Raw genomic sequence first — 16,201 nt, 5'->3', positions numbered from 1 at the left:
TTACGTTAGGTAGAAGACTAGAAGGTCAGGGGTTCAGAAGGGAGGTGTCAAAACCAAGTGGCAAAAAGTTGACCTTGAGGTGTTTATGGATCATATCAGATAAGGTAGCTTCAATTTTATTGAGGATCATGGCCTACATAACTCTAAGCTTCATCTCCAGGACACAAAGGGACAGAGTCTTCAAAGCCTGAGCTATTGTTTGCTTGGAGGCTGTCAGGATTGGGCACTTGATATATCGAGGGTGCAGTGATTTAGTAAGGCAAGGGTGGGATCAGGTTTTATGGTGGTTTTGGTGAAAGTGGATAAAATTCTAATATTCTTGGGCCAAAAGTGCTACACAACCAGACAAGTCCACCATGTGTGGGAGTGTGTTCCACATTCTCTGCAACCTCGGAAACATACAGGGGGATATTTTGAAAGAAATTTAGAGATTCTTGCCGGGACCAGGTACCACTGCATCATAACTTTATAATTGATTTCAGCTACAAGAATGTTGTGCGAAGAGGATTTAGTGGTTGCCCAAATTCCATCCCAATCTTCCTGCTCCAACTGTACCCCCAGGTCAGAGACCCATTTAGTGGCATAGGAGGGCAAGGTGGGCAACAGTCATACCTATTTTCATCAAGCACCAAATCTGAGAACATTTTGGCAAAAGAATAGTTATATTTACTTAACCAAGAAGTGAACAGCATGAAGAGACTGTTGTACAGCGTTCCTGAGATGTGATTGTTCTGAAACAAAACAGCAAAAAGTAAACGCAGGAACTCCAGCATAATCTAGTTATGTCATGTTAGAGCTATCTGATAATAAGAGAAGAAGACATATTTTTTACTGGCAGGTACGTATTGGAAAACTCTGTGAGTCATATAGACAGGTTCAGTAAGGTAGTGCAAAAAGCAACGGTGATGTATAAAGCGCAAGAAATCAATAGCAGTGAAACACATTTCTGTTTTAGGCATTTTAAGTTTGGCATGACTGGCTACTGTTGCTTATTGCACTTAATTGTTGCCCTTCACACCTACCTTTTTAATAAGATTAATAGTACCCCTTCAGCACTAGAGCAAAGAAATTATAATAACAGTCATCTTGTATATTAAAGGGCATGTGAGTTTGGCTAACAATTCTGTTCCTTCAATTTGCATTTTCCTTCCAAATGTTTAATTCTTCTGTTGACCAATTGCTCCCTGTTGATTAGCCGTGACACTTGACAGCTAGTTTGGAACAAAAACCCGCTTAAAAGTCAATATATCTGGGGTAAGTTATTACCAGTCATAGAGCCAAAGTAATTACAGTACATTGACTGATGAGGTTTAATGTTTTTCTGCACAGCAAAGCTTGCAATTCAAGTAGCAGATGTCTGGAAAATAAAACTAAGTACCGCTTAGCAACTCTCAACATACTAAATTAATTACATCTGCTTATAATAACCATAGCACCTGTTAATGGGGTTTGTGTGCCAACTTTACCCAGCCGACAGTGGGTGGCATAGATATTTCCAGGCTGGACAGTGGCTTACCAGATGGTTATAAATATTTTCAAGTCATTAGTTAAGACAATTGTTATTTTTCTCTTCTGATTTTTCTTCTCTGCGTGCTATTAGCTCCGATATGTTTCATAAGTCATTAGTCCATGCCGCATCCATTTTTTCCTAATGAAACTGGAAGACAAAATGGCCTCTTTGTTATGTTAAATTGGTAAATTGCATTTTCATTTTCTATTGTAGTCAATGGAGGGTGGTCTTCTTGGTCAGAATGGTCATCATGTAACAACCCCTGTGGTCGGGGTATTCAAAAGAGGACACGAATGTGTACTAATCCAACGCCACTCAATGGTGGGGCCTTTTGTGATGGTCAACCACTTCAGAAACTTGCTTGCACAACCATGTGTCCAGGTATGTGTTTTCGAGGTTGTCATCTTCTAATAATACTCTCAGCTCTTAATTTATGTTGTAAAAATACAATATTCTGAACTGTGCCATGTAAGAGATTTTGTTTGCCTCGCGTTGTTCTGGGCAGTACAAAAGCACGATAGTTTCTGCTCAATCTATTAATTTACTAACCTGTCATTTGTAATGTATAATTTTCTTGAAGCGTTGTCTTTGTAAGTCATTTGCAAATGATCTTACAGTAATTAAAATAGATCCAGATAAGCTAACATCACAGATAAACTTTAATATGTAATTGCAAAAGTTATTTTCACTCCTTTTAAATCTACAGCTTTCATTAAAATAATAATTGATAATCTTGTCATAAAAGTCTGTGTCAGGCAGCTCCTATTATTGGAATGGCCACTCTGTATCTGTCTCCCACTTTTTCTCCTGCGTTTTCACCCTGACACATGCATTTTTGGTAAGTACAAGGGGCTTTGTCAATGCTCATTGCACAGGCTTTTGACGCCATTATCATGGTGAAGAGCTCACCTGAGCAATGACTTGCAGCTGCCACTGGAACCAGTGAATGTAGACAGTAAGTGGCTAAAAGAGACTGTAGAAGATCAGCAGCACTGAGATGTAAAATAAAAGCCTCAAATAGGTGAAAAGTATAATAGTAAAAAAAAATGGTAATTATTATATGAAACTCAGTGCCTTAGCATACTAAATGTCATCCAGTTAGAGTTCAGGTCTACTTTAATGGGCTTTGTCAGTAGCTCATTTTAATTTTTTATTTTTTTTTCATTTTTTGTGTTATGTTTTATCCTTCATACCTACAACACTGCATCCTTTAGTGACAAGAATTAAATCATTGGGTCCCTTTTGTTAAAACATCTGAAATAATAGCTGTTTGTGTTGACCAATACCAGCTAATCAAATTAAGACTTGCACTGAAAACGACAATGGGAATCTCTCTTTGAATTATGGGGTAATGCATACAATTTTCACTGTTAAATGAAGCTTACTCTCTGTGTTGCCGCTTAAGAGCCCAGTCATATTTCAGCTGTCATTTTCCACTACAGGCCTAACATTTGCAAGTTCAAATGGTAGTTATGAGGCAGTGTACACAGTTTTTGTCATTTGCTTTGTTAAAGACCATTTTCTTAGGAGCCTTCTTCAGTTAGCTTTATCGTATTAATCTTCTGCTTTGCTATATTTTTGGATTTAGTTGACGGTGGATGGACTGAGTGGAGCAAGTGGTCAGCTTGCAGCACTGAATGCACGCATTGGCGGAGCAGGGAATGTAACGCACCCACTCCTAAAAATGGTGGGAAAGATTGCAGTGGCGTGCCCTTAGATTCCAAAAACTGCACGGATGGCTTGTGTATGCAGAGTAAGTGTTGGCTATTTCAGGAGTTGAAAGAAATTTTAATCTATAAAGAATATTTAAGATATTGGTGTTTAACATTAGCCTTAGGGCTGCCTACCGCAATTGTACCCTTTTATAATTTTATAATTCGGACAAACGACAATAAAATCTTTCCTTGGTGCCATTAAAGAACATCTGTATTTCTAAACTTTTACTAAGCCACCCTTAAATTTTTGCTAAACCACCCCCTCCCCAATCTAAACTACACTAACCTCCCTTTCCCACATGCAGATGCTTGCTTAGTTTCCAGAGCAGCGGACTCCTTGATTGCTTACAGCCTGTTCGGAGAAAATCTCTTCAGCTGTGTTCGTGTCTGCTCACTTTTGATTGACTTAAGTTGAATGGTCCTTATATCAAGACTTGATATATGGCTCCATTAAAGCCTATTGGAACTTAGTGGGTAGGTAGGTGCTGAAGAGATTTTTGTTAATCGGGCTGTAAACAATGGTGGCGGCCACAGCTCTTGGACTATGGTAAGTAAGCAGCAACGGAGTAGAGATAAGCCTGCCATAGTCGGACTGAAATTCGGCTGGTTAAGCAGGAACCAGCCAAATATTAATTTGTCTATGGGCAGGCTGGTTGTACTAAAGTTGATAACATCAGTCGACTTCAGTACAAGCAGACTGTCAAGATTTTTCTGCCTGATCACTGCCAACTGCAGTAGCACTGCGGGAGGGTTCCCCATCAACACTAACTGTGAGGAAGGGGGAATTGAGCAATTTTGCATAGTGTATGTCCTGCCTTAGTGTAATTTAGCTTGGGAGGCAAAGTTTAGATAAAGAAACACCTGTACTTTAAAGTTCCACATTCAGTATATACAACAATACAAAACAGTAATAATATATAATTATAATTATAGTAATTATAATTGGCAGCACAGTAATATACAATTGTTAACAGACCACTTTAAATAAAACAAGCTGCCATGTCTTAAGTTGTAGTAATGTATGCAAAAGCTTCCATTTCTCGAATACAGCATATTGACTTAAATTACCAGTCATTTCAACCAAGCAGGTGCTGTCACTAGTGTGTTTCAGGAGGATTGATAGGGTAGACGGGAAAGAAATGTCATTATTTTATATGTGTCAGAAGCCTCTTAAAATAGACCTACTTAGTTTTTGGATTTATTAGCTCTGACAAATTTGCTTTTATATTGGGATTAAGGATTAATCTTGATAATTCCTTTTGTGATTGTAGCTTTTTTGTTGATCTTTCTCAAGTCACACTGAGAAGTGAAGCCTTGATGTGCTTTCAGGGAACACAGTATGCTCGCTACAGGCTTCTAATTATCATTCGGGCATTGTAGTTGTGCACCAGTCCACCCAGTTGGTTGACCTGGGAACACCTAATTTGAATGCAGAAGAGATTTCCAAACACACCTATTTATAAGAAATTTTATATTATCTCCAATTAGGTTTTCATTTTAAGAGATGTTTAAATCAGGTAGCGTTTCACAGTAAAAATGCAGGAAGGGGACCCACACACCCGACATGTTAAATATGATTTCAGTGGTAAATCCAGCAGACTATTAGAGTTTGCAAGAATTTGAAAGAGCGTTTACAGTTCTTGGATTGGTTTCACTTGTTCTGTGAATTTTGGCTGATATGACATTATTATTATGTTATTCCTAACATAGATTTTTGCACGTAAATTACAGTCATATTTTCATTTGCAAGCTGATGAGATGTCGGCAAAATGCAAAGTTAATATTATGAATGATGCCAGAGAGTAGATTTTTGGTTACATTTTTATAGAGAATGCCAGCTGAAAGATTTTCACGGTTTCATTCCATGACAGTTTCAATCACAATCCATTACCATGTAATCAATGCTTTTGTTTTGTTTTTCTTTTCATTGTCACCCATTGTATTGACTCCATTTTTTGCCAGGGTAACTAATTTCATTTTGGTTTTTGTTTCTAACAGACAAGAGAGTTTTAGGTGAACCAAAAAGTCATTGTAAGTTTCATTTCATCACTTTCATTTTAATTCATCTTTTGAGTTCTGTTATCCTATTTTGCATGACCGCTGATCTGTGACCTGCCCTAGTGTCATTGTGAAGGTTACCATATTATAATCTGTAAAAACATGGAAGTCTATACTAGCAGCTACTGCACTGGTTTTTGTAATAAAAAACAGTTATTTGCTTGGACACCTGTTATCAGCAGTATTATAAATATAAATCAATGTAGGCCTAATTACTGACATATTAAAAGACAAGCAGAATGATCAATATGGGCATTTTGTTTATTTAGCCCTTTCCCATATATGCAAGGTTCTTATTTTCTTCTTAAGCAAAATGGGCCAATCAGTGTGTTAGTTTTCATTGCTAATGTCCCTGGTGTTGGAGTTTTTATGTAAAAAAATAATAAAACAACTTTTTCTAAGTATCTCTAGCCTCTAACTTATTCATTGCCTCTAAGCAAACTCTAGCACATAATTCTACCGCTACTCAAACCCTAACACTTAACTCTTTCTTTACCTAAGACCTAACACTTAACTCTCCCTTTACTCAAACCCTAACAATTAACCCTCCCTCCACCCCAACCCTAGTATTACCCATCCCACTTCTCAAAGCCTAACACTTAACTGCTCTCAAACCCTAACCACTCTTGCTCCACCCCAACCCTATTTATTAACCATACCACTTCTTAAACCCTAACACTTAACTGCTCTCAAGTCCTAACAATTAACAACCCTAACAATTAACCCTCCCTCTACTTAAACCCTAAGGGCTCATGTGCAGTTGGCTATAGAAGTTAATAGCTGGATGCGCATGTACTTGTGTAAATGCTAGTGCTTTTCTTCATTAGTGTTTACCCATGCATGTGGGTATGACATATTCCCCCAAATGCAAAACTTCAACGAGAGGTACAGGTGGGTACAGCCATTCATTTCTACGCCACATGCAACTTCCTAGGCTCAGGAAAATAATGAGAAGCTTTGTGTTTAGGGAATACAGCCAGGGCTTTTTTTCAGTGGGAACGCAGTTCTGGCACCTCCAGCACTGAAAGTGTGTAATGGCAAGGAGTGATGGGGTGTGCTGGAAAGTCTATAGATGCTGGCTGCTGGGGGATCTATTGTTGCTGGGGGGATCTCTTGATGAGGAAGGGTCTATTGTTGCTCGGCAGGATCCACTGTTTAGGAAGGGGTCTGCTGTTGCTTGCTGCTGAGAGATCTATTGTTGCTGGAGGGGTTCTGTTGTTGCTGGGGGTGATTTTGTTGCTGGCAGCAGGGGATCTTATTTACTGCATTTTATATTTTCTTTAGTAAATTGCATACAAATTACTTCACACCACAAAATGATACGGTTCTGTGTTCACTAAAAGGGGTGGTACTGGTAGGTGGGTAGACATTGGAACCAAAGGATGGTGCTTGTAGGTGGGTAGGGGGCAGAGACAAGGGGTGACTCAGAAGGAAGAGTTTCTGCACCTATTCCCTGAGGACAAAAAGCCCTGAATACGTCATACCCACATGTGTGGGTAAACCACTAGAGGACATTTGTGCCTGCAAATCTCTGTGTGCATGATCCTTAACACTTACTACTTATGCTGGCTGATCCTAAGAGTAAACCTTTTTCATAACCTGTACCTTAATTTCTGATGTTAACAGAAAATGAACCTCTGCTATAGGATACTTACCTTATTGGACATCTGCAGCTTCAGTGTCACATTTTGATTGGTCCTGCAGTAAAATATCTGTGCTAAAAAACATTGATCACTGGACAGAGCTATGCATATCAGTTATACCACAGTATCAACCACACATCTGGATTCATGACTTTATAAAAAAGATACAGTTTAACATCTTTGATACAACTTTATGGTATTCACTAGTGCAAGTTATGTAATCTGTCTTCTGTGGAGTAGGATTTGGAAAATAAAGAGAATAACTAGACATTTAATTTGTACCTGTAGAACACATCTGGGGAAATGGAATAATGTACTGCATACTGTTGATTTTTTAAAACTTATATAGCATAACCTTACAACTTTCTAGGCTGCTTACTTATTTTAAGTGTGGGTGAAATAGGGTGAATATGACAACATGGGAGCCTGTAGGTTTTAAAATACTCACCGGCTACTTTATTATGTTCAGCTTGCTAGTGCTAAGAAAATCTCCCCCAGAACATTACACAACCAGCCTGAACTGTTCATACAAGGCAGGATGGATCCATGCTTTCATGTTGTTTATGCCAAATTCTGACTCTACCATCTGAATGTCACAGCAACCAGTTTGCCCATTCTCCTCTAACATCAACAAGGCATTTTTACACACAACTGCCACTTACTGGATATTTTCTCTTTTTCTGACCATTCTCTGTAAACCCTAGAGATGGTTGTGTGTGAAAATCCCAGTAGATCAGCAGTTTTTTAAATACTCAGACCAGCCCATCTGGCACCAACAACCATGCCACGTTCAAAGTCACTTAAATACCCTTTCTTCCCCATTCTGATGTTTGTTTTGAACTTGAGCAAGTCGCCTTCACCATATCTAGATGCCTAAATGCATTGAGTTGCTGCCATGTGATTGGCTGATTAGCAGTTTGTGTTAACAAGCAATTGAACAGGTGTACCTAATAGAGAGTGCCATAGCAGCTCCTATATTTAAATTTCATATCATTCTGTGGAAGACAAGCTATGCCCTATAGCATTACAAAAAAAAGGATCAGCAAGGATTCTGGTCACTTCCATATAACAAAAAACAGTATATAGTTACTTATTATGATTAAGATAAACATGAATAAAATTGTACACAGAATAAATCCATGCCTCATTTGCTGTGGGAACAATTGTCCCTGAAGCTTTTTCTAGAAAGGGAAGTAGCCATATGTTGATCAAGCAGATGCTTTTGCTAAGTTTTTGAACCTGACCATAGGGAATCCTATAGACACAGGATTCAAGGCAGTACAGTAAGGAAGAATGATTTGTAAATAATGGAGATGTGGGAATTTTGTGTTTGTAGAATATGAGAATTGTACACCAATAAAATGGGTCATTTATATGGAAACAAATTAAGCAAACACCCATTACATAATGTCAGAACAGAGTCTTTCAATATATTGCTGATCTTTGTAATCTACATTTATGTACAGTATTTAGTCTATAGAAGATTTGCATTGAAGTCCTGGTTTTGATAAATGCAGTGATTGGTGTCAGTATAATAGTTTTCCTTTAGTTTTCTATGCAGAAAGAATCCAATTTGATTGTTCTAATGTTGGCACTGTTGTGTTGATCCAGTTATTTTTTTACATGATGTCTACAATATTGGCATATTTTGTTTTGGCCAGTGTTAAATTTTTTTTTGTGCATGTGCTTTGTTGTTTAACAATAAACGCTGCCTAGTGTTCTTTTTTATGCAGCTGCTTTTTAATCGGTATTGGTCCAAGGAAATGACTGTTACCTTATGGTAATCAGGTGGGAGCCTAACCACAGCTAGGACAGTGACTGCTGAAATGTAATTGTATACAAAGGGCAACACCTTTGTTGGTTATCAACTTGAGCTGATCAGATAGCATAATGATCCAATGCTTATGGCAAACTGTTTACACTGTTGGCCAATAAGTCATTAGGAAATTAGTGACGGGGCTGTTTGGAAAAGCTTGTCTGATAGCTTGCTCTGGTGTAGGCCTGTGCCAGATGTGCCTGCATGTTTCTTTGCCTGTTGTCCCCATATCATAAACCTGAATGCTTAGATGACCCATACTTAGCTCTGTTAGCTGGCAGGATGATAAGATTTTGTCCGCATGTCCAATTGCCCTTCAAATTATTTTTATTGACAAGCGTTTCTAGTTGATGATCAGTTGATTGTTCAGTAATGTCTTGTTTTCTCTTTATTAGTGTTGGACTCAACAGGGGACATTGCTCTCTATGCCGGACTGGTTGTTGCCATTTTCATCTTCATTGTTATACTCATGGCTGTCGGCATAGTCGTGTACAGACGCAACTGCCGAGATTTTGACACTGACATCACAGATTCCTCGGCAGCCCTTACAGGAGGCTTTCATCCGGTGAACTTCAAGACTTCCAGGCACGGTATGGCTAATGTGCTTGACACCCTCACCTATGCATTACTGTGCACGCTTATTAGCTGCCGTCGAGTGAGGTGCTGCCAGATGGTCACAATAACAAAACAGATGAGGCTTATAACGACAGTATTCCATTTGGGGAGTTGTAATTACACCTTTTATATTTTTGTAATTACAGTATACAGATCTGTGACATACATGTAAAAGAAAGAAAAAACTTAATGTTAGGATATATATTCTCGGTCTATAGAAGAAAGTGGATAAACTCACGAATTATATTGTTTTGTAACCCAGGCCAAATGCAAGAATCATCTGAATGTTTTTATAGCATGTTCAGTGCTGTATATTACTACTGACAGAACATTATGATCTTTTTAGTTCTAGACATGCTCATTTTGTAATTATTGTTACCTCTATTTATACATTATTCAATAAAAACACCAAAAACAAGGATCACTCCTCTTTAGGAAATGTTTGTGCAAACCTCATACTTTAATGGAAATTAATCAAAACATTACTTTTTTTTCCAGACAATTCTCATTTACTACACCCATCGATGCAGCCAGATCTTACAGCCAATGCTGGGATATATCGAGGGCACATGTATGCCTTGCAAGACTCCGCTGACAAAATCCCCATGACCAACTCTCCATTGCTGGATCCCCTTCCAAACCTAAAGATTAAAGTCTACAATTCATCTCCAGTGGGATCATCTCCTGGAATACAAGACGACCTGCTTGGTCCAAAGTCTGTAGTATCATATCCATCAGACACTAACCTCATTAATGCAAGGAATAAAACCATGAGTAGCCAACACTTGTTGACTTTACCCCGCGACTCCAGTAACAGTGTGACGGGTACATTCGGAGCTTTGGGTGGAAGACTAACATTCCCAAACACAGGTGATTTTATCATTTTTAACTTGCTTATTAAACTCTGTATTTGAAGTAGTGCCATATGGTTAAAGGTGAAGATTTCTTATTGCTGTCTTTGTTTTCAATAAGGAGTGTTCCTCCCTTTTTCTGTACAAACATAGCAAGAAGTAAAATGAAATATCCCCAAAACGAGAGGATCTTGATATTTGGCAGTCAGCAATAACACTCATCCCCAGTGGGAGATATTCCCTCTATTCGGGTTTGGGTGACATCTGTCATTTTCTAGCCTTGATGAACAGCCTAATAGCCTTTAGTACACCAACCCCACTGGATTTTTAACTAAATGCTACAAATAATAAGCTTTACCTGGACCCAATATCTTTTTTCTCTTTATATTTCGGAATATGTTGATACAAGGGTCTAGCTAATGCTATTGTATACCAGAGAGCAGCCTTCCAAAAGCTTCAACAACAGAAGGCTTATCCAACTGGCCACCTACCTACACCAGGGAACTCAGCACTCCACCACCTTGCTTGTTTCTCAAGCAATAAAAACCTGACTGAAGCTATAACACTTTCCCATTCTATCCAGACTGGCTAGACAAAAAGGTTTTGACTGAAGTTAAAATTTAATCAGTGTTATACAGCAAATCACTTATTATGATGCAGGCAGCCACTGAAAAATTGCAGAATAGGCAAAAATCTTTTCTCTGTTACCTAAGCTTACAGTTTCTAGGTTACATCACTGTCTAATTAAAGTTATTATTTTAAACAAACATTGTAATTACTGTTGTGCTCTTTGCCTTGTTGTATAGCTAGAGAGCGGATGTTTCTGATTCCCAGACAAAAGCCTTTCAAATAAATTTTATTCATATCTAAAAAATGACTTGGGTACATATTTGTGCATGAAATTATATTAAAAGCTGTAGCAATGTTGTTGATTTGATATTACGCACTTCAACACCATTAGGACTGAAAATAACTTACATTAACTAAAAACTGCAATTATGGCTCCTGATAACCTAGAATGTTGCTTAATTGCAAGCAGTCGTAATTTTAGTCTTCTCTTGCACATTTTGAGTTCAACAGCTTCGTGTGGTGATGCAGTAACTGCTGGTAAATTATACCATTACACTTAGCCACCACCACAAAAATAAACTATTCTAATGATAGTGGTCAAACATTACGGCAAAATTATATTCTACTACATTATTTCACAAGAAAGCTTTCATGAATGTGTTATATTATGTGAGCTATGCACTTCCCTTCCACCCCATTTGCCAACCCAAACCCTTTAAAATACTAAATACTTCCAGGTGGGGTAGAGAGGAGGGGGAGCAATGTGTATTTCCTGCCACTATGCAATGCACAACGTCTAAGTGGCCAATCGGCACTAGCCAATAAGCTCAGATTTGAGGCTTGCACAGGACTTTCTACATGTAGCTACAGTGAACAGGGTAGCTGTGAAGCACAGCGAAGGTGAGTGTTAGTAGAGGAGGAGGCAGTCAATATAGATCCTGGTATTGCACAGAACAGCCCTGGTCCTCTTCTTCTTGGGTTCCCCACTGGCACTCCTGTTTCTTCACCCATTCTGAGTGCACCGATAGCAAGTCACTTACTATGAGGGCACTAGTGCTGGCTTGAGCTGGAGCTGGGCTCTGTGTGTCTTTTGCCACACACAGTGCAGCTCAGTCCCACCCCCGGTCTCTCCTCACAGTCTGCTATTGACTGCAATAGGAGCCAACAGCTCCTGCTGCTGCCTCCATGTCCAGTGAGGAGAGAGGAGGGTAGTTACACTCTCATGCACAGCGCTGGATTGAGATCAGACTCATGAGAGGTAAGTATTTAGGAGGGACTGGGGACAAGAGGTAAGCTGAACACAGAAGGTTTTTTTTTTTTTTTTTAACCTTATACCAGAGCATGCATTAGCGTAAAAACCTTCCGCCTTTACAACCACTTTAATGCAAATCTTGACTTTAACTATAATGGTTTAATTTGGTCCCACCTCCTGAGCCTCCTAAATGATCAGAGAGGCTTCATCTTATTAAACAACCAATAGTGAGGTAGGAGGAGAGAGATCATACCTGTATCTCTGGATCCTCTCATATAGTTTTCATGAAGGAAAATCTATGATTGTACATTTTTTTTGTTTGCTTAGTTTGAATCATTATATTTATGAGATTTTTAATTTCAGTTTTGAAATCTTAAATTACATGATCATCTGAAAAGTCTTTAAGTGTTATACAGTTCAAAATGTCTGTAATGTTACATGCTTGAAACTTGATACTGATATATTTAATTTTCCAGGGGTGAGTTTGCTGATACCGCATGGAGCCATTCCACAGGGAAAATACTATGAAATGTATTTGATGATCAACAAAAGAGAAAACACTGTGTAAGTAAATGATCTCTCCTGTGGACTAACAGTGGCTTAGCAGTATTAACTTAGTGACATTTGTAGACATGTTTTTCACTTTTTTTTCTGCTGTGTCCGTGTTTTCAAGCATTATTCAGACAAATATTTGTGTATGACCTGTATTCAGTTGATTGTGTGTTTGCTTTGAATAGGATACTCTGAACAAATTGCCGTTACAGGTCTCTTGTTCTTTTAGCTGCTAAAGCCAAGTATCCAGCAGCTATATTGTAAACATAGTTAGCCATGATTAGCCAAAGATTCAAATGTTCAGGATTCAAGCTGCATGCTAAGATTAGTTTGTGGAAATTGGCCATATGATGGTTGTGCCCACACTGACTAATGCAGGACTCCATCATGTTTCCATGTCTTTACTTGCTGATTTATGCCAAATGTTTAGGTAGTAGTGGTAGATTGGTTCTAAAATGGCTTTACCTGCTATAATGAGCCAGTGATTGTACATCTAATGGTTATAAACTGGAATTATGCCTTATCAGACATCAAAGTAACATTCCTGTGACTTCTTTTTGTAGACTACCTTCAGAAGGTACACAGACAATTTTAAGTCCCATTGTAACTTGTGGCCCTACTGGACTTCTGTTGTGTCGACCAGTCATTCTGACTATTCCTCATTGTGCTGATATCACCACATCCGACTGGATTTTACAGTTGAAGACTCAGTCTCATCAAGGAAGCTGGGAGGTAAAATAATACCAAAAAATGATCAGTTGTAACTTTCCTGCTACTCTTGGAGTGCAGAACACCTTGATTATTATTACTCTTAAAAACTTTTTTTTTTTTATTTAACTGGAAAATAATAACTTACTAACGTTACTTTCAAACACCAGGTTTTCTTTAGTACAAAATCTAAAGGCATTGGTTGCTTCAAATGTTTTCTAGTACATGAACCCCCCCCCCGCCCTTCCTGGTAAAATGATAAAACTATGTATTATAACACAAAACGTTTGTCACTATAAAAAAAAAACAGTATACTATATACAGCAACAGTATACTATATACATCTCCAAGAGGCGCTGGAACTTCCAACACTTATTCATTCCAACATTTTGAGAGACCAAAATCATTCAAGTCCATTTGCTGCAGCTGTTTACGCTGGTACACTAGCAGAATTTTGGCAACCTTTTATTACTGATGCATTGTACTTCGTTGAATTGTTTTGAAGCAACCAACTACAGATCTATTTGTAATCCCTTTTTATTGAGTCTATTCAAACACTATCAACGTTATCAAGCAGGGGGAGTGTGTTTGGGCCCCGAACCATGTTGGTTGTTTTTGATCATTTTATTTACAGTTAAAGTGATTTTGAACGCTTTCGTTATTTGTAATCCACCATCCAAATTAAGGGGTGGCACACCAAAGACATTCAGCTCCAGCTAAGGTTTAATTCAGTGACAGCACACTCCTCAATCCCGCCCATGGTCATACCCCAACATGTTTTTCACACAACAGGACTTAATCAGGATTAAGCTCTGTTGTGGGTGAGCTGGAGCTGAATACATTTGGTGTATGGCCTGTTATTTGGATGGTGGATGGTGGATAGTGGAGCAAGAGCGGACTGCAGGGCCTTGGCACCTGGCTGATTGCAGGGAATTGAGGAGTAAACAGGCTTGTTTGTTAGCAGGGAAAGGGCTTGGGTTCATCATAAGCCATTTGTTTTGGTGTTTGTAGTGTATGTACGTTCATAAATGTGGTAAGTGAGATGGTTTTTTGCAGTGAGAGGGTGTCTGTGTCTCCAGAGCAGATCGTTCAGAGAAAGGTGGTTTTGTGTCACAAAGGAAAGAGAATGCAATCAGTTGGTGCTTCTGTGAGTGACCAGTGTTGCTCAGGCAGTGAATGAAGTGGATATGCTGTGGGTGGGTGTCCAGGCCAAAGCCGTTGCACCCAGGCCAAGACTGTGGTATCAGCTCCTGCTGCGGCAGCACCACAAGATGGACAAGAGGGGCTTGTCAGTAGGGCACAGAGGATGTGTGTGTCCAGGTCTGCTGGCCTAGACAGAGTCACCCCGGTGCAGTTGTATGTGGAACCTGAAAGAGATGGAAAAACTTATCAGAACCAGAGGCAGAATGTGGTTTTGTTGCTGAATGAAGTTAGAAGAAACTTCAAAGCGTTGTATGTTTTGCTACACTGTATTATGAATAACAAAGCACAGGAAGCCCTAAAACACTCTGGTGTGTGGACTGGTAAGCCCTCAATTTAATTGTAAATCTCATAGTATGTACTGTAATTCAATATATGTAAATATCAGTTTGTTAAACTACTGTTTGTTTTACTGTTTTTCAGGAAGTTGTGACATTAAATGAAGAAACTCTTAACACACCATGTTATTGTCAGCTGGAAAGTCAGACCTGTCATATTTTACTTGACCAGCTGGGTACCTATGCCTTCGTAGGGGAGTCGTACTCCAGATCTGCTATAAAGCGGCTCCAGCTGGCAATATTTGCACCTATTCTTTGCACTTCGCTGGAATACAACCTCAAAGTTTACTGCTTAGAGGATACACCAGATGCATTAAAGGTAGAAAGATAAAAAATCTGTGTGTTTTTGGCTTTTCTGTGTTTAAAATTTGCTCACCTTAACAACATCACAAGGCACATTTTTATGTAAGGAGCTAGGTTCAAGTGTACCAGTCAATAAAATTTCAACGTCATACAAATCAGTAGAGAGTTTGAGCTTAACCAAGTCATATTACTATTCTCAGCAAAAAGATACAATGTACTGCTTTATATTGACCTGATCAGCTTAGTTTCATAGCAATTTATGGTGGGGCCTGGAATCTATAGAGGAATTGTAGATATCTCCCCAGGTACAATTTTTGAAGGGATATCTCATCCATGACTAGTTCAACTATAGTTAACCCTGAAGGAGCCTTTCTTATTCCTAGTAATGTCTGGTAAAGCTGTGTTTAATTTGGTAGCATTTTCCAAATGTTTTTCTATGCTAGCTGCCACCCCTTCCCTAGTTTAAACGTTGTTAACAACAAGGCAGCTCGAGAGGGAAAAATATCTAGAGGGAGCATAACGTGAGATTAAGTCTGAACTTTAAGCAAATATGAAATACACAAATGAATGCGGTGCTATAATCATCAATACATCATGAAATTTAATTTGTAATTTCAAGCATGATAGTTACTTAAATTTAACTTAATATACAGTAAGCCTTTGCAGTCCCTGTACAGCAGGGCCTGGAGTGTAAGAGGATGAAGCAGTTGAAAGATCCAGTATGTTCATGCTAATAGGGAGAGAAAGAAGAGTTTCAGATAGATAAACTCATCACTGTACTGCTTCTTCTTTCACTGCCCAGTCACAAGCTGGGTTAGGTTCTGGACAACCTTAGTTTAGAGGAAGTGAGCAGAATGATGCTAGCCATTGAAATGAGGGGCTTTTCATTTTTGTCTTGTTATTTTTGGGTAGAGTTCTATTTTAAGCAAAATGTCAAACCACTTTTTAATGTAGACTTATTCTTTACAAACTAAAATTTTATAATGTTTGTTGATGATGAACCTCACACATTTGGCAAATTGCATCAGCTTGAGATGATTTTGTGGCACTTCTGGTTAATAAAATAAAGG

At 38.6% G+C, this 16,201-nt stretch overlaps 1 protein-coding gene across 2 annotated transcripts in view; it reads left to right on the top strand.

Annotated features, from left to right (window-relative positions):
* Positions 1-16,201, top strand: part of UNC5B (unc-5 netrin receptor B) — a 252,649-nt gene that overhangs the window by 223,487 nt on the left and 12,961 nt on the right. Inside the window, exons 6-13 of one of the 2 annotated variants that reach the window (XM_089677102.1) lie at positions 1,724-1,891; positions 3,099-3,263; positions 5,224-5,256; positions 9,138-9,332; positions 9,856-10,227; positions 12,507-12,594; positions 13,146-13,314; positions 14,914-15,147. In XM_089677102.1, the coding sequence (XP_089533228.1) occupies positions 1,724-1,891; positions 3,099-3,263; positions 5,224-5,256; positions 9,138-9,332; positions 9,856-10,227; positions 12,507-12,594; positions 13,146-13,314; positions 14,914-15,147 (1,424 nt within the window). The remainder of the gene's footprint in view (positions 1-1,723; positions 1,892-3,098; positions 3,264-5,223; positions 5,257-9,137; positions 9,333-9,855; positions 10,228-12,506; positions 12,595-13,145; positions 13,315-14,913; positions 15,148-16,201) is intronic. The other variant, XM_089677103.1, reaches the window with a different exon arrangement.

Source organism: Staurois parvus, unplaced genomic scaffold (genome assembly GCF_062004578.1).
Source record: "Staurois parvus isolate SC_StPar_1 unplaced genomic scaffold, SC_StPar_1.0 ptg000177l, whole genome shotgun sequence".
NCBI lineage: Eukaryota > Metazoa > Chordata > Amphibia > Anura > Ranidae > Staurois > Staurois parvus.
The sequence above is the reverse complement of the archived record's forward strand: the minus strand, read 5'-3'. Positions and strand labels throughout refer to the sequence as shown.